The sequence below is a fragment of the Quercus lobata genome, chromosome 4 (genome assembly GCF_001633185.2).
Source record: "Quercus lobata isolate SW786 chromosome 4, ValleyOak3.0 Primary Assembly, whole genome shotgun sequence".
NCBI classification, from domain to species: Eukaryota; Viridiplantae; Streptophyta; class Magnoliopsida; order Fagales; family Fagaceae; genus Quercus; species Quercus lobata.
The window spans coordinates 60,170,835-60,194,441 of NC_044907.1; the positions used below are offsets into that span (position 1 = coordinate 60,170,835).

General features: G+C 35.2%; 1 protein-coding gene across 2 annotated transcripts in view; it reads left to right on the forward strand.

Annotated features, from left to right (window-relative positions):
- The first annotated feature begins 589 nt into the window (after positions 1 to 589).
- The window catches only part of LOC115986652 (carnosine N-methyltransferase-like), a 33,426-nt gene continuing 10,408 nt past the window's right edge, over positions 590 to 23,607 (forward strand). Inside the window, exons 1-7 of one of the 2 annotated variants that reach the window (XM_031109878.1) lie at positions 590 to 867; positions 1,764 to 1,836; positions 2,388 to 2,431; positions 14,685 to 14,727; positions 15,978 to 16,202; positions 16,318 to 16,434; positions 19,087 to 19,158. In XM_031109878.1, coding sequence (XP_030965738.1) covers positions 746 to 867; positions 1,764 to 1,836; positions 2,388 to 2,431; positions 14,685 to 14,727; positions 15,978 to 16,202; positions 16,318 to 16,434; positions 19,087 to 19,158 — 696 coding nt within the window. In that variant the 5' untranslated portion in view covers positions 590 to 745. The remainder of the gene's footprint in view (positions 868 to 1,763; positions 1,837 to 2,387; positions 2,432 to 14,684; positions 14,728 to 15,977; positions 16,203 to 16,317; positions 16,435 to 19,086; positions 19,159 to 23,607) is intronic. The other variant, XM_031109879.1, reaches the window with a different exon arrangement.

Sequence of the window (23,607 nt, forward strand, 5' to 3'; positions counted from 1 at the left end):
TCCGCATTGAAAATCATCAATTTAGCTCTTTCACTGTAAATGAAGATTTTTTTGTACCGTGTTAGGATAAATATTTGAATTGGAATGGATCCAGTTCCTTTCTTATGTGTAAATTTAATTTTGGAATTTTTTAATAAAAATAAATGTTACATCATTTAAAAAATGTCAAGTTATTATTTTTTTAGTCACGTAAGTAACATTACTAACAAAAGTTAACCAAAAGATTTATATTGCTCATTTTGAAAATTTGAGGGACTAATTGCACACGCTTAAAACTTAAGGGACCAATTGCGCATAAAGGGTAAACTTCATGGACTAATAGTGTGGTTTGGATTTTATTAAAAAATAACTATAAAACCCAAACTATATTATTAGTTAGGCAAATTTATTGGACAAAATTGAGTGCAGAGAACTTAAATTGTTAGAGACCAAATATGTTTGAAACGTTGCCTAATTAAGAATATAAATTGAGTTTTATAGTTATTTTTTAATAAAATCCGTGTGGTTTTGCCTTAAAAAAAAAAAAATGAAAAAGAGAAAAAGAAACCGGTTTTTAGAACTTTGAATAGAGGAGATGAGGCAACGTAGCCACTAGCCACATCCCAGACCGAAGCCCAAAAGCCTGGTTATTTGGTTTTATACAAATACATATACATACATAATACAAGAATAATAATAATAATAATAAGAGTGTTGAGCAGTTTGTTTAAGAGTTGGAACTGTAGTGAGGATAGTGTTGATCGAAATGTCATTGCGGCGAGTAGATGAGCAGGAAGAAGAGGAAGACGAGGAACGACGTCGTCAGAGGAAGGCTGAAGAAGCCCTCGAAGTCAAATCCCTTCGCCGCATCATTAGCGCCTATCTCAAGTACCTCCTCTTTTTTGTAAAATAATTCCATTCTTCTTTCTTAATTATTTTTGGTTACAAAATTAAAGCTATGGTCGATTTGATTATTTCTGTTACTCTGGGGGTGCTGTGCTTCTAATTGCGATTACTACTACTTTCATAGAATTATCCATAGCTCTAATTAAATTGATTAATGTCTTTTCTGGCTGATTCATCGTATGGGAATTACAGTTAAAAAAGAGCCTTTCCTCAAATTATTATAATTGCTGTAGTAATTGATTTAAGCCCCAAATAGCTTCAAAGTAAGAAGAGTACATCTCAATTACCAAACTTGTTCAGAGTCTGTTCCATAGAAAATTAGTGTCTTCTCTGCAAAGAAATCTCCTAAGGTTCAATATGAAAAAAACTAGATAAGTTTCATGGTTATGACAAAAATATAAGTGGAGGAAGTGAATTTACCTCTATATATTCTCTTAATAGGAAAAAAAACAACAACAAAAAAAATATTTCTCTAGTCTAGTATTGGTATTTCATCTAATTTTGTGTTTTTCGATCACTATATTACCGCTCATTTTATAGCGGGATAATGATTTGCAAGTAATAATGTTGGGATTGATGCTTTGCTCAATCATTTACATTCAACTTATATTTGCAAGTATGTTACATGTTGTATTTCTTCAAATCAGCCATCTTCTTCAACTGTTTCTCTCGGCCTTATTATTATTATTTTTTTAGTATTTACAAAGAGAAAAGAGCATGTATTTTTTTGATTTGTGTCAAAATTCCTCCATCTAGTTTCTAATCACAGAACTTTGCTTGTAATCTATGTGCTGTCATTACTGTTTAAGATGGTGAATCTAATTCCTCTCTCCCTAGTGTTAATACTAGTGGCTTTCTTGCATGGTCTTTTCATACAGCTATCCAGATGCTGCAGAAGAGGATGTCAAAAGATATGAGAGATCTTATAATAAGCTTCCACCTGCCCACAAGGTATTGTGTCTTCTCTTCTTGATTAGCAATTTCTTGTTGCTAGTGAATTCCTGGAGGCTGGAGTCATAATTGTCATACTTAATTTAAAAGAAATCAAACTCCTGTTTAGCTGCATTTTGTTGGCTAAGATTTCTTGTCCATGTTAAAGCAGATGTGCTTGATATTTGATTCATGTAGCATTACTCATCTATTAATCTATTAAGGTTTTTTGTTTGTTTGTTTGTGTTTTTTTGGTTTTCTCTATATCTTCTGATAGCCATTATAGGAGAGAAATAATATTAAATATAAAGGTCAATGTATGTGGAATACTGAATGTTCTAATTAAATTCAATTCAAAATATTAGACTCCTTGTCACTAAAAGTTTGGCCATTCCTCCCCTTCCATATCTTTTTTGGCACATAAAGATTGCTATGCTGGCCTAATGTTTGCTAGAACTGCATTATTACTGTTATGATGTTTATTTTATGAGACATCTATATATGATCGATATGTTCTATCTTAATTTTTCTTTTTGTTTCTCCATTATAACGATCTTTTTCTGCTTTTCTAGGCTTTACTGTCGCATTGCCCTTTAAAGTTTCAAAGAATAAGACGGTAAGTTCTCTGTACTTACTTTTTTGTATTGTTCAATTACCATGATATACTTTACATGAGCTCATCATAATGCAATAAGGACTGGAGATCTTTTCTCAATTGAAGTTGGGTTATTGTGTCGTGAGAAATTAAGATAAACTTAATTCAGGAAGTCAGGTGACAATTTTTTTATGACTAGTAGCTTTTGAGGGACGAATGTACATATTCTAAATTCAAGTAATAGATATGGGATTGAGATTAGGTATGGATGTGGAGTCTAGATGCTCCTTATTAATTATCATATTCTCTTTAATACATGGTTCAAATAGGCTATGAATTTCATGTCTTACTTTCTCTCTCTGTCTTACTGCTCAAAACTTCAAGCCCATAGATTAATAATTACTGCACTTTTATTTTTGAAATCCTGAAGAACTTTTATCATAATTCATTGTCTTCAGCCTTATATTCAGTGTTCTTTAGGGCCCACTCTCACTATTATTTTGGTTACGTCAATTCTAGGGAGAATAATTAGGACATACCAAAGTTTTCATAATACAATGCCAACTTAGGAACCAAGTTTTGGGAAAACTCAATCTTTTTTTTTTTTTTTTTTTGACTAAGGAAAACTCAATCTTGAACGTGGTACAATGTTGTTCACACAAATTTTGGCAATCTGAAAATTCCATTTTTCCCTCTCTTATTTATATCTTTGAAAGAAAATATTCTATGTAATTCTAAAATATTCTATAATTTTTTAAATTTATGACAAAACCAATCTACAAATAAAAGGGTTTTAACTTGAAGCTTGTATGAAAAATTTGCAGAGTTTAATTCTTAGGGAAATTAGTGGTAACTTGACTGAATCAAGATAGTCACCCTCCAAGAAAAGGAAACGACATAAGAGAATAAGAGAAAGAATAGGTGGAAGGAAAGAGAAGTCTATGACCTATTTCTCATTCCTGTTCAACACTATTGACAAGTATTTATATAGGTTGGTTGGGCTCGAGTTCTTGAGTTTTTGGCTCTAATTGTATGTAAGTGTAACTAATTTAATGTAACATCCAACTAACTCACCAACCGACTAATTGTAATAAAACCTGGTTCTTGCATGCAATATCCATTCCAACAATTAGTAGTAGACAATTGGAAGTAAATGTTACAACATTTAGGCTCATTACATCTACCCTCCCCTTAAAGCACCTTGCTCACAAGGTGAGGATATTGTCATTGAAGAGTGTGAAGGAATCTATAAGTAGCATCCTCATCCTGGGTGCTGTGCAACTTAACCAATACTTCAGTAACAACAAAGTTCCCAACTGATTTTTTTCTCTCTCTCACACCTATCTAAATCCTTTATTCTCTATTATCTCTGCACTCCACAAAGAGAGAAAACTGAAGAGAAGTCGATGAGCCCATAAGTGTGGCACTGGAGCATGGGAATTTGATTTGGTCATGGGGGGAGATTTTGAAATGGTGGGGATGGAACTTTTCCATTCCATATCGTACATAATCTATATTGAAATAATAATGAAATGTCAGCAAGGGAATAGAGATGGACTATGGGCAAATAGATGGTGGAGCCAGATCAAGCACCAACTCAATCAAATTCTTCCTTATTTATTTATTTATTTTTTTGAGCACCTTCAAAAGAAAAAAGGAAAAAATGTTCTGTTTTCTTTCATTATCAATTACTGAATATATATATATATATATTTCTTTTTGGAAAACTATTTTATCTTTCAACTAACCAAACAACTTTTATATTTATTCTTAAAGACAAGTTTTTGAAAATAGAAACCCAATACAGTTACCAAACATAGCCTAAGGTTTCGCTGGTTAGTCTTGGAAGATGGACTTGCCTAGTGAACAAGGCCTCCACTTTCCACTACATTGACTAAGGATAGCAGCTTCGTTTCATAGGTAGACAAGTGCAATGCCTTACCCTTCAACACTTGACTATGATAAGCTATTGGCCTTTGTTCTTGCATTAATACCGTCCATTGTTTTGAAAACTGGACCAAACTTGTCAGTCCAACTAGGTTATTTGGGAACCAACTTGAGGACCATTTTTTTAATCGTACAAAACTGGATTTTTGAATAGAATTCAAGATCCGGATGACCCACAGATGAACTGATTGGTATGCACGGTCACAGTTTGTGAGAACCGGTCATAGTTCAGTCATGGTTTGTGAGAACCAGTCACAGTTCAATAACGGCCCAGACCAACCTTTTTGTTCCAAAAAATGAAGAATTTTTTATTGCTAGGTTTTGAACCTTGGTATTGGCTTGCATGCTAACCACTAAGGAAAACGTACTTCTTAATGCTCTTATATTAGCCTATGAATACACCAATGTGGACCAGCTACTAAATTGGAACATTTGCTGGTGAAAGAAATTGCCAGTAGTGAGTGGGTGTTGGTGGAAAGTTGATTTGTTTCCCATCAGCTGACCCTTGAGCACTTCAAAAAGCTAATATTGGAGGGCTTTTGCTAGTATGAACCTTGAAAGAAGATTGAGCCAAGAAACATCACTAGAAAAGTTGGGGAGGATTTGGGTCGGGATCTGATAGAGAAGTAGAAGATACAATGGGTCTAGGCCAATGATATGGGTTTGATTGGCATAAGGAGTGTTGTTTGGGGAGTGATTATAGTTCGAACATCAACCACTATGTCCCAACAGTGTCTCTATTTTGTATATGATGGGAGGGTTAATTTCTAGTCCTCTGATTTGTACTCCTTTGGCAATAGATGTTCTAGTAGTGGTACAATCACTAAATAAGCTAGAAGAGGGTGTATCAAAGATGAGGTAGTTTCAACGTGGGTTATAGGACATATTGATCAACTTAGTCATCTTTTAAGCGTATCAATTTTGGGATTTCATGGGTCCCCTCATGTACGGTGTCAGATTTTCTATTTGGTTGGTGGAATTGGTTGGGGAAGTATTCATCTCACATTTGGAATTTAGTTCCATTGTATTTGATGTGGTGTATTTGGAGGGAACGCAATCGGTGGACGTTTGAGGATTTGGATAGATCTAATGACCAATTGCTTGCTCTCTTTTTTGGTTCCCTTTTTGATTGGGCTAGGGTTTGGGCTTGGGCTTGGGCTTGGGCTTGGGGACTCACATCTAGTGATTCTCTTCCTTTATTCCTTAGCTCTCTTCTTCTTTGTAATTAGTGTTTTTTTTCTTTCTGTTTTTGCTTTTCCATCTTTTTTTGTACTTTTGATATGCTGATGCTACTTTGCATTTAGCAGTTTTTTGAATATACATCTTTCTTACCTATCAAAAAAAAAAAAAAAAAAAAAAAAGATTTGAGGAGTAATTTTTGAAGACAATTGCTAATGGGTTGCAACCAAGGTAAAAAGCTAAAAGGGAGTAGAGAATTGAAAAAATTAGCATCATCCATTAACCAAGATGTTAGGGGAAAAAGGGGGAAAAAGGAGAGGGTACCCTTAGAAAGCATCAGGTTACTAGCAATTTATCAATGATATTACAAATAAATCATTGAATGAAAACATGCTACAGAAATGGATTGGAGATGTGATATGTTTGCAAAAGGCAAAATGGAAAAAGTTACAAAAGAGGTTATGCAAAGCTATGGTAGGGCAATTTTGTAGATTGGTTGTCTTTGAAAGCTATTGGAACTGCAAGTGGGTGTTCTACTAGTGTGGGATAAATGTGGGGCTATGAGAATTAATTGCTTTATGGAGGACCTTTTCCTACTAATTTAGGACAGACATGGTGTGGAGAGAAATTCCAATGTGCATATAATGGTGTCAGTTCACAAATGATGATATAGAGAGGTTGGCCTATAGGAGGGAGGAGTTGAAGATAGCTAGAAGGTGATGGGATGCAGCACAGTTCTTGGGGGTGAATTAATGTAGTGAGATTTCCCAAAGTGAGACAAAACTGTCACAGCTTGTGACAAGCAAGGCTTAATTTCATAGATTTCATAAATAAACTTGAGCAGTTGGACTTTCCATCAGGAGGGGTTTCTTGTACAAGGGTAATAGTTAGGAGCAGCTGATTCTTTCGTATTCTGACTGCTTTTAGCCTAGGTGCCATGCGAAGAGCATTATCAAGATGTAATTCAATGACTACTTCCAGAACCAATGTCAGATCACCCACATATTTTACTGGGTTGTGGGAAATAAGGGTGAAACTAATGCAACCATGGAGGTTTAATTTGTTACTATTTCTCAAATTCATCTATTCAAGATTTATTTTATGGGTCCATGTGAAGTTGAATTGAAGTACAAGTTCTGTGGTTTTAAAGGTTTAGTTCTGTGTGTTAGGGTTGAAACAATTTTATTTTAATTTTTTTATCTGGGTTTTTTTAATAATTTATGGTTCAATTTTGAATTAGGGGCAAAATTGTATTTTTTGTAATCCCTGCAAATTAAGGGTATTTTGATAGTTGAGTTTGGAATTTCTAGGAGATCCTAAGCATCTTATATTTTATTTTCTCAGTTTAAGTTTGTCTGTTATTAGGTTTTTATTTTTCTTGTCAAATGTGGAGTCCTAATACTACTAGTATTAAAAAAGAGTCCTTATATATAATTCTGTTCAATGTACTCAAAGATGAATATAGTTGTTTAATAAAAATATTGTGTTTTAAGCATTGAGGCATGTTGACCTTCATGTGATATTTACTTCATTTCTCTTCTCTATTTTCTTATTCTCTTTCTTGTAGTACTGTTTATGGGTACTATTTGTACAACCCCTAACACCATAAAATTCTTTCTTTTCCTCCTTCCTTTCAACCCCAAATCAAGCCTTTTCTATTACCTTTCAAAACCGTAAAATCCCATGTTATTTCTTTTACCAAATAGCCATAAAGATAATTCATCAGACCACCTTTTGATTCTTGTCAGAACACCATAACACTTTTTTCAACAATTCTGAAACCTAAATCCACAAATTCTTCTAACTCTAACCCCACCACAAGTGCACAACGACAAATACAACTGTTTTTTTCCTATGTCAATTGGGTATGCCAAAATCCTGCCACAAGTTCATCACTGAAATCTGTTCATTCCTTCATATATTCGATCCATATGTAGATATTTTTCCATTTGTAATTCTTTAGGCTAATTTGTGTCTATTTTCGTGAGGGAGTCTTGTCTCAATAAAATTATTTTTACTTATAAAAAAAGGGTTATTTGCTGAAATCTACTTCTGCCAATTGTTAAACAAAATTTCTCATCCAAGATTTACTAGATCAATTCAAGATTGAGAATTGGAGAGCTTACAATCTTTCTTTGCTTTTCCATATTCCACTAATATTAGTCTGAATGGGGAAGATATAATGGTTTGGTTGCCTGCCAGTAATGGTTCCTCCAAAGTTAAGTCATATTTTAAAGTTCTAATGGCCAAAGGATGTCGGTCTTTCCCCTGGAAAAATATTTGGAAGGTGAAAGCTCCTTCTAAGGTATCTTTTTTCACTTGGACAGTCGCCATGGGGAAGATTCTTACATTGGATAACCTGAGGAAGAGAAGTATGTGTTGTTAACTGGTGTTGTGAGTGTAAGAATAGTTGGGAATCAGTTGATCATCTACTCCTTCACTGTTCTTATGCATATAGTCTATGGACACTTGTGTTTAGCGTGTTTGGTGTTTCTTGGTTATGCCTAAACGAGTGGTGGAATTGCTAGCTTGTTGGAACAGGGGTGTTTGTCGGCATCGAACAGCAGTTATTTGGGGCTATTCTGTTGTGTATCATGTGGACTATTTGGAGAGAACAGAACCATTGAACTTTCGAGGGGGAGGAACGTTCCATGCTTGAGTTGAAACCGTTCTTCTTACTTTCTTTGTTTGATTGGATGACTGATGAGTGGTCATTCTATTCCTTCCCTTTTGGAATTCTTAGATTTATGTAATTTTATTTAGATTTTTGTTACCAGGGGAGCAGTTTTTTGTACTTCTTTTTATGTTTTTTAATAAAGATTTATTTACCTCTTTAAAAAAAAAGATAATGGTGACTAACGCAGAATTAGAGTACAAGTTTAAGGTTTATTCTCAAGTGTATGAAGAAACATCTATCCAAAAAAGTGTACGAAGAAACATCAAAGAATATGAACTGATTGTGTGAAAGGGTGTCTTCAATAGAAGCAACGTTAGAAGATTTGTCTACTATGCAAGAAGCTTTGGATAAGCTGGTAGTTGCTAGTTTGGTTAAATAACCTAATAGAAAATTAATATATCAAGAGCTTAGATATTCTAAGTTAGACCCAAGTTTATCCCCACCCTTGTTAGCAAACATTGCACCTTTTATCCATTCAAAATCTTATGGATATGGCCCTGGCAATTTGCTGTGCAGCAACCTTGAGTGTTAGTTCAATGCATCAAGGTGTTACATTGAAGAGCAAAATCCATTCTTGCAAGTCACACTTCCAATTTCAAGAATAGCTAAAAGAATGCATTACTAGGATAATGGAGACTGCAAGGGAGCAAGTTGAGCATACGATTGATCATGGAAAAGTCAAGTTGATTTCATTCCAAACGAACTTACTGATGTGGTGTGAAAGAAAAAATTGTTATCCTAAATACTTTTAAAGATGTTTGATGAGTTGGTGCAACTTTCAAGTTCAAAGGTTCTTATAATTTCTGCACATCAAGAGGTTTGGTCTTGCTGATAAACTGTGAACCCTGTGGCTCCTTCTCCCTGGAATGTGGTGCCATAGGGAGATCAAGTCACAGGTCTAGTAGATGGAACAAGGAAAAGGATCCAATGACTTTGAAAGAATTGAATGAGGAGCTGTATAAGGTGAAAATCTCATGTATGGTTCTGTAGAGTGGCAGTAAGGGTTACTAATCTGTCAACTATCACTGTAAAACTCTAGGCGGATGTGTTTCTAACTGGGGGAAGAATTATGCAAAGATGGAAAATTAATTTTTTACCAGTTCACAAATATTTCTTACTGGGGGAAGAATGATGTAGCGATGGAAAATTAACTTTTTACTACACAAATTTGCCTGTTGAAGATTTATTTTATGGGGCCCATGTGTTAAGTCAAATTGAAGTACAAGTTATGTGGTTTTAGAGGTTTAGTTATGTATGTTTTAGGGATAAAATAGTTTTTTTTTTTGGTTAAATATGGTCAAATTTGAATTTATGGGCAACATTTTATTTTCTCAATCCCTGTGAAATTTTAAGTGTATTTTGGTAGTTTAACTTATCCAAAAAAAAAAAAAGTGTTGGTAGTTTAGTAGTCTTAATACCATGGTTTATAAAAACTAGACCGGACTGGCCGGTTTGACCAGGAATTGAACACTAATTTGGTCTGATTGTTTTAGAAAACCACAAAAGTAAGTTTAACTGGAACTGGATGGTTTGATCGGAGAAACCGTGGATCAGGACAGTTTGACTGGTTATGGAGTGTTTTGCGTAAAACATCAAAATGCAGAAGCCATGACCATCGTTTGCTACTGATTTGAATGATGGGAGTGTAAGAAAAAGAAAAAAAGAAATTAGTTGAGGAGAGGGATTTAATGAAGACACCATCTGAGCAGGCACAAGCATGCTGACCAAGGCAATCAAGTCTAACAAAAGAGAGAAGAAGCAGTTCTAAGTTGAGAGAGAGAAGAAATAAACTTTTAAGGCTTAGAAGAAGTGGGGGGATGACCAATGAGGTATCTGGCGAAAATAACAAAAAGATAAACAAGTGGGGTAGGTGGGGTATTTAATGGCTAGCTAATATATATATATATATATATTTTTTTTTTTTTATTTTTTTTTATTTTCCCTCTTGTGGAGGAAGATGGCTTAAGAATGGAAAAGAGGAGTAGAGACAAATTGAAGATTGAGTTAGAAAAAAATTTTCTTTTTTGGAGGAATCTAGCTAAAGACAAAAATGTGGGGCAATATGCTTTAGAAAGGGGATGGGAATACAAAGTTCTCTCACAAGTTGGCAAATTCCCATGGCCATTTGAACATTATTAAGAATTTTGAAGTGGATGGAATATTGTTAGGGAAGAAAATGATGTCCAAGATGGCATCATTAACTGATATTAAGAATTTGTACAAGGAATCAGTTGAATTGAGTTTGAAGGTTGATGGTATTGAGTTTGTAACATTAGGGGAAGATAAAGAGTGGCCTGAGAAATGGTTTGATAAAGAGCAAGTTCTTGTAGTTGTAAAGCACATGCATTGGGATAATGTAGCAAGTCAGATACCTTCAATATAGCTTTCTACCAAAGGTTTTAGGGTGTGGTTAAAAAGAACATGCATTGGGATAAGGTATCCAGTCAGATACCTTCATTATTTCTTTCTATTAAAGTTGTTAGGGAGTGGTTAAAGAGGATTAGCGAAAGTATTCAAAAAAATTTAATATGGAAGACGATTGAAGAACATGAATTATCTATGAAAGATTCAATTCTTCTATTGGTTGTCCTTGGATGTGGGAACATGAATTATCTTACTTATAAAAACAAAAATGAATTATATATGAGAGATTCAAATCTTGGTTGTCCTTGGATGCTAGTAGACCACCTAGACCACCCACGATACTTGATTTTATTGATTAATTGTATTTCTATTTTGCTGTAAAGAACCTTGGGTATACAACTTTTATACTCCACTAGTTTCCCATGCTTGATTCCTTCTTTGCTAAATGAAATTATTTGTACCTATTCAAAATCAATAATAAAATAAAACCAAAGTCCCTTAATTATTACCTATTACAACAATTACATGATTCTGAAAATACCCTTGACTCTTGAAGAAACCAAGTAAAACATAATATGTGATATTAAATATCTAATTGACTTCCATGGACACTTATTTTTGGACTTTGCCATCTTAAGATTCTTGAGTCTCTAACCATGCAATGATTGTGCCATTATGCATTCTCTTATAAGTTTCCTATCTTGTTTAATGTAATTATTTAGGAGAATCTTTTGTACAAATTGTGAGCGCAAAGGTTGCATGGCTTTTCTCTTTTCTTTGGTAGTCATCACCTGGTTTAGGTCCAGAACCAAAATGGAGGTCTACATACTAGAAACTAAATCCAGAGTTAAGGTATGGGGATGAGAAGGTGTTTGTGGGCCAGCCTTTACTAATGTTGATAGGCTACTCTTAATTAAGGATATTATTAATAAAGCCCAAAAATCCAAGATTCTAATCATGAATGTATTACAATAAAACACACAAGGCAAATATCAAAATATAAAAGGAAACATATAAAAGCAATTAAATCAAATCAAGTCAAATCAATTATTCTTTTGTCTCTTAGAATAGGTTTTTGATTCCTTTATTTCTCTTTGTTTCTTTGTTGTTCTTTGTTCACTACCGTGAACTCTTTGTATCTTTTCTTCTTTTCTTTAAATAATATTACTTTCTTACCTATCAATTTTTTTTTTCTTAGCCTAATTAAATAGCAATAAAATCAGACAAATTAATCAAACATTTATAAGGAAACAAAACATGCCAAATATATTTATCACCCTAACCCTAGATATTCATATTCAAACAGAATCATTAAACATGGAAAAATATCAAGGCAAATGAATTAGGCAATTATCTTCTCTTTGTTGATGACTCTCTAATTTTTTGTGATGCTGATCTTGACCAGCTTCTGATTCTCCATATGGTGCTTGTTTGGTTTGAGATGGTTTTTGGTCTAAAAATAAATCTAGGCAAGTCATAATTGGTTCTTGTGAGAGTAGTGCATAATGAGTTATTATTGAATGTTCTTGGCTGCAAGCAAGGTACTCTTCCAATGAAATATTTGGGTCTTCCTTTGGGTGCTAAATTCAAGGATATGACAATATGGAACCCGATTTTGGAGAAGATGGAAAGGAGATTAACGGGATGGAAAGGTTTGTACTAATCCAAGGGAGGTAGAGTTAGTTTAATTAAAAGCACTCTAACAAATTTACCTACTTATTTTCTATCTCTATTTCCTATCCTTGCTGCTGTAGCTAATCGAATTGCAAAAATTCAGCGGAATTTCTTATGGGGTGGGCCAGGGGATGAACCCAAATTTCACCTGGTTAAATGGGCTGCTGTTTGTACTCCTCTTTCTTCAGGTGGCTTGGGGGTAAGGAAAGTAAGACTTTTAAATGAAACTTTGCTCGAGAAGTGGCTATGGAGATTTGGGCTTGAAAGGAATGCCCTTTGGAGGCAAGTGATAGAGGTGAAATATGGATGTAGATGGGGTGGCTGGTGTACCAGTCTAGTTTCTGGTCCATATGGTGTTGGTTTGTGGAAAAATCTTAGTCGGGGATGACATTTTTTCCAGTTATATTTTGTATGATATTGGTGATGGGTCAAGGGTGAAATTTTGGCAAGATTGTTGGTGTGGGGAGACACCTTTTGCTGTCTACTATCCTAAATTGTTTAGATTTTGCAGAGATAAGAAGGCAAGTGTGGCTGAGCTTATGAAGTTCACTAATGAGGTCTTATTTTAGGATGTAAGTTTCTTTAGGGGTTTTCATGTTTGGGAATTGGAGGCTGTGTCAAGCTTCATGGATACCATATATGGCTCTTCAGTAAGGGGGTTCAAGGAGGATAAAATGAGTTGGAAACCAGATAGAAATAAGGGGTTCATGGTTAATGATTATTATAGTCTTTTAGTGGGCCAAAATGATTTTTGTTTTCCTTGGAAAAGCATTTGGAAGCAGAAGATCCTTTCTCAAGTGGCTTTCTTTGTCTGGACTGCTGCTTTGGGAAAATGCTTAACCGTTGACAATTTAAGAAAAGGGAAGGTTTGGATATTGGATTGGTGTTATATGTGCAAGTGTAATGGTGAATCGGTTGACCATCTCTTCATTGTTTGGTTGCTATGGATTTGTGGTCTATGGTTTTGGGTTTTATTTAGAGTAAATTGGGTTATGCCACAGTCAGTTGTGGGGCTCCTAACTTGCTGGCAAGGTCGGTTTGGTTGTCATCAAAATGGGCATATGGATAATTGTTCCACATTGTTTAATGTGGTGTCTTTGGAAGAAAAGAAATAGTAGGTGTTTTGAAGATAATGAGATATCCATTCCAGACCTCAAGTTATTTTTCTTTAGAACTTTATTGGATTAGTTGTCTGCTTTGCGAAACCAATCATTCTCTTCTTTTCTTGATTTTCTTATTTTGGTAATTTTTTGTACTTGATTTGTTGACCCCTGTACACTCCCTGTGTACTAGGGTGACTCTTTTTTGATATCAATAAAACTTATTACTTATCAAAAAAAGAAAAAGAAAAAAAGAATTCGGCCTTTTCCAAATTCTATCAAGATAGCTTCAATTACCCTTGATTGACATATTTCAAGCTCATCATTAGGGCAGGGACAAAAGTTTATTAGCCGTTACAAAATGAGGTGTCTACACACATCTTGTGTATGAGGTGCCAATGAATTATAGCTCAATTTGCACTTCCTTCTCCCATAGTAATAAGATGGAGAGTGAGATTGTGGGTTCAATACCTACTAGGTGCATGTGTAAGTAACTTGCCGATCAAATAAACAAATAAATAAAAAAAGAGAAAATCCTGTGCACATGAGGTCTCTACTCCATTGTAATATGATAATTTATTTATTTAATTTATGAAAAATAAATTGCCTGTCATATTTTTGACTTTCTAATTTTAATAAGAGTTTTTAATTAGTTTCCAATTCCATAGGTCTTAGTTTATTAGTCAATTTAGAAGTCCTAATTTGACTAGTAGCCCACTAGGCAAGGAATTCCATTTACATACGAGGTCAATATACTCAAGAGATTCATACTTGATTAGTGAAGGTATTCCATTAACAAATGAGATCAATATACTTTGCTAGTAATACTTTATTAGTGGAATATCACGTGTGTTGATTCATACCTAATGGAATGTTATAGTGTGTTGAAGTATTGGGTCACATTAGCTTAATGTCTCCCTCTCTTTCTTGCTCTTGCTCTCTCACCCTTTTCATCTTCTTCTTCTTGGTGCCCTGAGCATGTTACTGTTCATAAGGTCCTGGAACATCCACTAATTTCCTTTTCTTTATTCCATATTAGCAAAGAGGGCTTGCGACTTACTGACATGCTTGCTGGTTTGAGTTATTTTTCTTGCCATTTCTTTTTAAAAGAAACTATTTTGTATCTTGTATTTTTTGTCATTGCAGATGCAAATGCATAGCATGCTCCACCAACTAATAATGTTCATTAATTTGATGTGGGGTGGCCATTATAAGTGCAAGTTTTTCTTTCAGTGGCTTCTCTATAATGTTTTTTATTTGTAATATTCACATATAGATTTGATATTATAACATCTTGGCTGATTTTAAATTAGTTGCACTTTTAATTTTGCAGGTGTGTCTCAATAAATTCATATTTCATATTCAACATGCTTCAGGTTTGTTTCAGCTCCCTGTCTTCTTTGTGATTCATTTCCTCCATGCTCTTTATTACACTTAGTGCTTTCTTTTCAGAAAATCTTTATATTGATGATGTGTGGTACTACAACCAATGTTTTAAAAACCGTCCCATCCAACCATTATGAGTGGATTTTTTCATACTAGTCACTAAACTGGTACAAACAGCCTTCCAATTCCATTAAAAAAAAAGGTCATACCCAATGTACAGAGCTCCCAATTCCATCCCAGTTAAAAGATTAGGCTGAACCACTTTGTTCAAGGTATTTTGGGCTATTTTGGTTCTTCTGGCCAAAAGTTATATCTTGGTCCAAAATGATTTTAAAACTTAAAAAAGAAAAAGAAAAAAAAGGCCTGAGGTTAAGGTTTGTAGAATGGTGCTTGGGCTTGATGGTTTTCAAAACTTTGGCACCTATGGCTTGGACTAAACATGCTGAATGATCATGACAATCAGAGCTTCATCTTTGTGTCTTGACAACTATGGCCAGCGACCACCTTTCATGATTTTCAAAAATGATTCTCTCTCTATCTATGAGGCTACACTCATGAAGCTTAAATAGGGTCTTAAATCTCAATGAGAGCTAAGTTCACCCTTTGAGCAGACATTGCAGATAGAAATTGACTATGCTATTAGCTCATCTGGTGTTGGGGTCATGAAGCTCATCTTATGTTGGAAAGACAGAAATGATGGGGGCATGTTTTCCAACGGAAATTCTTAGTGTTTGGTTGAATTCTTGAAAATGCTTCAAAAGACATTTTCAGGTGTTCAGCACGATGTAAAATAAAAAAATTTTCTATTCTTTTACAGGGGAAAAAAAATCACCAAAATATACCTACACAGATGAGACAACTAATGGAGGAAAGACGAGTGTGTGAAATGTATTGAGTGACACTTATAAAAAAAAGAATGTGTTGTGTGAGAATGAGATAAAGATAAGATGTTAGGGAAATCTGAATAACCTATAAGAATGTGACCAATGGCAAGAAATAAAAATAAAGTATGCAAAACTTTAAATACACGGGACACATATACACATACTCATCCACACATATTCGCATACTTACCCACACACATAAATAGCTTGGGTTGTTCACCCTCTCAATAAAACTTTTTCATCATAAAAAAAAAAAAATTCTGAATATATATATATATATTGACTACAACACTTTATCCCTTCTAGTGGGGATCGGATTTTAATTTTTATGAACATGAAGATATATTGCTTGTCAGGAATTTGAACCCCCACTTGATATGAGCCAAGATGTAGATGGTGGTGAAGACTCACTTCGTGAGAATGTCCCAAATGGTCACCTCTTCTTGGGAGACAGGAATGTTCACTCTTGTCAGTTGAACTCGACAATTGTAAGCTTGTGTTTCTCCACATCTGATCAAGGCTGTTCTGCGGAAGGGAGCAATGTGATGTGCAAATCACCCAAATGGGACAATACCAATGAGGTTTCTGCAACTTCTATTTGAACTCAGTAACTTTTAATAGATGAGAATTTAATATATGGTTGGTCCCATATATGTCTTTTTCATTTAGAAGTTTGACCTCTGTAGATAACAACAGGAGATGGAAGCTGAAAGTCATCATGAGCCCATCATTGGGAGGTGTCCTCCAGGCTTCAATTATGATGAAGAAAGAGATAAATGTAGTGGAAATGAGATTACTAATTTGAATGGAAATGTATGTCTTTGTTTTTTTTTTTCCCCATGTTGTTATACACATGTGAACTGTTTTGTGAGTGGTTAGAGTTAGATCTATGTTTCTTGGTTATATAATAAGATTTTGGTGCATCACTCGATTGATTAGATATGTACGATTTAAACCTTCACATAGGGTGAGATGGTAACATCTTTTACTTTTTCATCACTTTCGTTGTTTCCTTTTGACTTGTCTCTTTATTTGTAATTATTTGTGATATAGGTTGTGGACAAAAGCTTAAATGGGCTCAAATACCAATTTTGATTTAGGATCTTAGGAATTCAAAACATTTGATGTCTCTTAACATTTGATTTTTTAAGGGTTTGGGTAGGTTTAGGTAATAAAAAGATTGGATATTAAATTTTTTTTATGGACTTTTGGAGTTTGGTGTAAAACAGTGGATGGAACAAAAAATGAAAGACACGAGGCAACCACACTTTGGTTTTAGAAGACAATTACACCCTCAAAGCTTAAAATAAGCTTTTGAAATTTTATTAAAATCAATCCCACTATGAATGTTATTGACTATGATCAAGCCTTTATATAGGCTGGTGCTAAAATCCTTTCCTAGAAGGACTATGATTCATAAATAACCAATTCCTAGAAAGACGAGTATTACTGATAACAAAGAAAATGTTCTTAAGAACTTCTAAGCCAAATAGGAAAATGACTGAAATACAAAATAAGACTCATGGGTCTTTGGCATACAGCTAAGGAATGCCCATTCCCGAAATTTGGAAATTACCAATTTTTGCCTTATTCTAGTAGAACTTAATTAAGACTGCACTAGAAACTTTGGATTTACCTGATTTATGTAATTTTTATATTTGATTTGTACACCCTTGTATACTCCCTGTGTACTTGGGTGTCTCTTTTTTGATATCAATAAATCTTTATTACTTATCAAAAAGACTGCACCAGCAACTTTCTAATCTAAAATACATAATACTAACACTCAATAATAAGTAAAGTCATCGAAATGGTTTTATTTGGTCTATCATTCCTCATTGCTTATTGTGGTGCCTTTGGAGGGAGCGGAATAGTAGATGTTTTGAAGATTCTGAGAGATCTATTCCGGATCTCAAGCTTCTCTTTTTTAGAACTTTAAGGGATTGGTTGTTTGCTTTGCAAAATAAATCTTTCCCTTCTTTTATTGTTTTCCTAGACTCTTGCAATTTTTGTATTTGATTTCCTTTCCCTTGCTCACTTCCGGTGCACTTGGGTGTTCTTTTTTTTTTTCAATATATCTTATTACTTATCAAAAAAAAAAAAAAGAAAAAAAAAGTAAAGTTACCTATTAAAGGTGCCAAGAAAGCCCCACAAAAAATAGACCACAAATCTTGAATCTTATGGTGTTTGATCTTGTTTTTCCTTGATCTCTTTATTGTCTGCATCACTCAGGTTATGCTATTTAAATAGAGGGAGTTACTTTGATGGGATGCATCTGTTGATGGTTAGGGAATGATTCTTGTGTCAACATCTCACCTTTTTCCGAGTCTCCAAAACCTGAATTTACCTTATGTATGCATACAGTGAGAGAATGCAAGATTTTCTATGGCCTTACCTTTTAACATCTTCTAAAAGTTGTCATAATTATTTGTCTTCCCTCTCCACCAGTCGTCCCCTTCCTTGAAAACCACACCCACACACACACAGTTAATGATTTTAAATTGTGGTAGTTCCTTCAATGGGATGCATCTGTTAATGGATAAGGAATGATTCTTGTGTGAACATCTCACTTTTCCTAGTCTCCAAAATTTGAATAGGCCCATAATGTTGTATGCTTCCAACGAGAGAAATGCAAGAATTTATATTGCCTCAGGGCAGAGGGCCTACTCGAGATCAGTGACTGGGACCAGAAGCCAATAACTATAGTTAGTTGTCAAAGTGGAAATCTCTTAAAGAGTTGTTTCCAAACAAAGGGAGCAGAGGATTTTGATATGTTTTCCTAGAAAGGTAGATAGAGACCTAATAGTATTATCCTTTCTTGAGTGCTCAGAAAGGGCCAAACCAACTGAAAATAAGTTAATAATCTCACTCCCTCAAGCTTTGCACCTTTTTTTTCCCTTTCAACAGAGGGAACTTCAAGTTTTAGGGAAAAATTCAGTTAAACTCAATGCCTAACCTCTTACTATATTTTTAACTATGCTGATTCAACTACTGCTTATGCTGGAAATCTCTCTACACCGTCAATCCACACCTCCCTTTCTCTTGAAATTGGGAGTTGATGGTGAATGGGAGGAGTGAGGAAAGGTAGTATTTGTTGAAAGTTGAAGCTAATAAAATAACTCTTAATTTTTCTTTAAAAATGGATCAGAACTCTTCAGCCTGTCTCCTCCAACCATATTGGTAGAGACTACTACTTTCTAACTAATACTATTTTATATATACTGCTTTATTTATAATGATTATGGGTTTATGAGATATATGCATCGCATAAAGGAGATGCTTAGCATTTTCACAGTTTCACTTGAATTCCCCCCCCCCCCCCCCTCCCCCCTCTCTCTATTTGCTTGTTTGTTCAAGCAAACACTCATTTATGCATTTATTTATTTATTTTTTCCCATCAATGTTGTTTACTTTAAAAGCTCCTAGAATATGCAATTTTGAATATCTTTCTTGCTATCATTTCAGGTATCCTCATCATTTCATGAGTGGTTGGATCCCTCATTCCAGTTGAATGTTCCTTTAGTTGATGTTGACAAGGTATGTTGGTTTTATTGTTGATAAGAATTGGTTTTATGAGGCTTTTTGTTTTTAGTTGCTAATATTAGAGAATTTTTTTGGTCTCATTCCTTTATAATTTTATATCTACAGCATGCTCATTCGATTTATAGCTATGTTGCTTTTGTGCCATATTAATCAGTCTATGATTTAGAATATGCATGGCGGCATTCTCACTCTCAACAGTTATTTAGAAATATATTTTAGAACAATTTGGACAAAAATAAGATGGATGTGCAAGTAAATACAGGAATGTATTTCCAGAAGAAAACAATAAAGAATTAATATTTAATAATTCAGGACTTCAGGAGTATGGTGGTATCATGTTCAATAGCTTAAAGAGAATGTGCAAGATGAGTTGTAAAATATGAGGGATTAAGGTTAAAGGAGTGAGATATTTGAGAAAAGGTCTAGGGCTACATTAGTGAGTCCCTCATCTTTGCACATATTTATATTAGGCTTTTTATTGCATGATTACGAGAATACCCTTAGGCTAATGTTAAATAACATGCTATTATAAAAAATAACAAGTAAGATTGTTAGCTTGATTTTCACATCTTGGAAGCAGTTAGAGCCATGGCTTGATACTCAACTTCTGCACTAAATGAGCAATAACATTTTTCTTTTTATTGCAAAAAGTAATCAGTACAATAGCCAAAGGTGGACCATCATCAAAATCACTACTAGCCCAGTTGTCACCCTAAAACTTGTTACAGATAGAGAAGTAGAAATAGTCCTTGTCCAACAGCGCCTTTTAGGTAACACAATAGTGAGGGCATGCATATACTGGCTAACCACACCAATTGTATGAGTAATATTGGAACGAGCAAGATAAGGTAAATCAACTTCCCATCTGTTCGTCGATAGAGATTGAGATTAGAGAACAGATCACCTTGCTAACCATCAAGTTTAATAGTAGAGTCCAAAGGAGTATCAACAGTTGAGCACTTGAGAGACCAATCTCATATGGAAGATCAAGAATGTATTCCCAATCTCAAGAAAACGATGAGTGGCAAGGTCCTTGGTGTTGAACTGTTGTCTTCATTATCTTTTAAAACATCAATACCTTTGGAGTCATTTCCAGAGATAATAATATCTTCCACAAATAATCAAGACAAGCAAGTGGCAAACGATGAACAAAGGCAAAATGATCGAAAATAATAACTTCATTGACTTGCCATTGGAAGGGAGTGCTTACATGTGGTTTTGGGATTCAGACATTCCTTCTAAGTTCAGCAGTCTAGGATTGACAGAAATCTGGTTTCAGAAGGTTGGGAGGATCATTATCTGGATGTAACCCATAGATCTCTATCCCATGTGGTGCCTGATCATTGTCCTCTTTTTGTAGAAGTAGGTGGTATGTCTAGGGGGAAATTTTCTTTTAAATTTTAAAATATGTGGCTAAAGGTGGAGGGTTTTGGGGAGAAAGTTCAATAGTGATGGAATGGATATCATTTCTTGGGTCCTCCCAGTTTTGTTCTAAGCTTGTAAGCTGAAAGCCCTTAAAGAGGACTTAAAGCAGTGGAATGAGCAGGAATTGGGGATGTGTCATTTAGGAAAAAAAAAGCTAGTTGACTAAGCTGTTGGGCTTGGATTTGAGAGATGGGGAGCAAGCTTTGACCCACAATGAGAAAACTTGTAAAACTACGATCAAGGCGGAGATTGATTAGTTAGCATTTTTGGAGATCTCTTGGAGACAAAAAGAAAGAGCACTATGGTTAAAGGAGGGGATAATAAATTAATAACTCTTGCTTCTTTCATAGACTTGCTAATTCCCATGGATTGGTTAATCATATGAGAGGTTTGGAGGTAGATGGTGTCTTTTATGAGGGTGAGTCGGATATTCGGGATCATGCGGTGGAGTTTTACTAGAAATTATATCAAGAGACCAAATCTTGGCGGCCTATTGTTGATGGCCTAGACTTTGCTTGTCTAGATGAGACTGAGAGTTTGTTGCTTGAGAGGGAGTTTGATAAGGATGAGATCATTGCAGTGTTAAGGGAGTCGAAGGGTGATAAGGTGCTTGGGTCGAATGGTTTCACTGTGGCTTTCTTTCAAAAGTGTTGAAGTATGCCTGAAGATGTGATGGCTTATTTTGCAAATTTTCATAGACATCGTGTCTTTGAAAAGTCTCTTAATGCCACTTTTCTTTCTTTAATTCCTAAGAAAAATAATGTAGTTAATATCAAGGACTTTTGTCCTATTAGTCTTGTGGGGAGTTTATTTATTGTAAAAGGTTTTGGCTAATAGACTTTGTTGTATTCTAGATAAACTCATCTTTGATTCTCGAAATTCTTTTGTTGGAGGTAGACATATTTTGGATTATGTTCTCTGTTAAAGACGAGAATAAATAATATAAAGAAGCGGAAGCAAGAAAGAGAGTAGAACACAAGGGATTACGTGGTTCAGCCAACGGCCTACATCCACAAAATAAATCCCTAGTGGCTACATCTTTACTATATACTCTAGTCGTACTCCAGTCATCTGTTATAGTGAACCCTTAACAGGGTATATATAGAGACTAGAAGCTAGGGTTAGCCCAATATGGGCTTACAACATAATTGGGCCTCTTGGGCCATTACATCAACATAAACCCAATACTTTAACACCCCCTCAAGTTGGAGCATATAGTCATATAGGTCCAACTTGTAACACACAACTGCCAACTTGCTTGAAGAAGCTAACTATGATGTGAACTGGCCAAAACTTGAGGGAACTGGCCAAAATTGATGCTGAATTGACCAAAAAAAGAGATGAACTGGCTGAAGTTCTTCAATACCAAACAAAACCAAACAAAGATTTTATAGGGATTAGGTTATCCTTATCATGGATAAGTGACAACCAAAACCTATACCCACAAACAAAATCACTAAAAAAATCTGGATAGGGAATAGCCAAAACTTGCACCCAAACAAATCCTTATGCACCAAAACAAATTTTATCCCTATCTAGGATTAAGTTATCCTTATCCTGGAAAGGGAATAGCTCATGCTATGAACCAAACAGGGGTATGCCCTATCAACCCTGACCAACAATCATGTCAACTTCAACCAACAAACATATCAGTAGCCTCAGAATCTGCTGGCAACCACTGCACCGGAGACCAACAAATCTGGCAGCAATAACCAACAAATCCGGCAACAACAGCCACCGAGAAAACCACCCAAGACCCACTGGAAACTACCTAGAGATCGAGGCAAAGCCACCATGATTTTTGGCGAGCTATCTCCATGACCAGAAAGCCACTAGTAAACGTTGAAACTCATTGGGGAGAATCGGATCTGCCAAGAACAGGCCGAAAACAACCAAACAAGAAAAGGGCCACCAAGAAGCATCGAGAACACCAAAAACAACCAAAATTGATGGAGGATGGTTGATAACCACCATTGATCTGTCGAGAACAACAAAAACAAAGGCCAACCACTGAGATCTACCAAGCAGGGTTGTGGTCAAATCTGAATCTCGGGTCAGATCTATATCTATCGATTGGATCCACAACACCAACAACAACAGCAACAAAAGCCACGCAACAACCACTAGTGATGGCAACGAGATAACAAGAACAACCAACCTGCCAAGAACAACCAACAACAACTACCGAGAACAACCAACAAACTTAGACTTGAAGATTGCGTAAGCAAACAGCCATTGACAACCATCGGCTTCGATACTATGTTAATGACAAGAATAAAATAATTTAGGAAGCGGAAGCGAGAAAGAGAGAAGAACACAAGGGATTACATGATTGGCCAACGGCCTACATCCACAAAATAAAGCCCTAGTGGCTACTTCTTTATTGTATACTCATTTCATCTATTTTATTGTATATATAAAGACTAGAAGTTGGGGTTAGCGCAATATGCCATATGGGCTTACAACTTAACTGGGCCTCTTGGGCCATTACATCAACATAAACCCAATACTTTAACATTCTCATAGCAAATGAATGCGTGAATAGTAGAATCAAGATTCATATCCCAGGTGTGATTGTTAAGCTGGATATTGAGAAGGCTTATGATCATGTGAATTGGGACTCTTTGTTTTACCTAATGCAAAGGATGGGTATTGGGAAGAAATGGGGATGTGGATGTGGATGAAGGATTGTATCTCGACATTTCACTTTTTAGTTCTATTTAATGGTTCTCTAGTAGAGTTTTTTGGTAATTCTAGGGGGGCTTCATCAAAGGGATCCTTTGTCTCCACTCTTATTTCTTTTGGTGAAGGAGGTGTTAACTAGGATGTTGAAGAGAACAGAGGAAGGAGGAATTATTTGTGGTTTCCAAGCAGGACTCAATGCGCCTGTGGGGTTGAGCATCTCACATCTTTTTGGATGCTATTTTATTTTGTGATTCATCCAAGGAGCAACTTCTGTACATAAGGATGGTGCTGAATTACTTTGAAGTTGTCTTTAAGTCAATGTTGGAAAAAGGG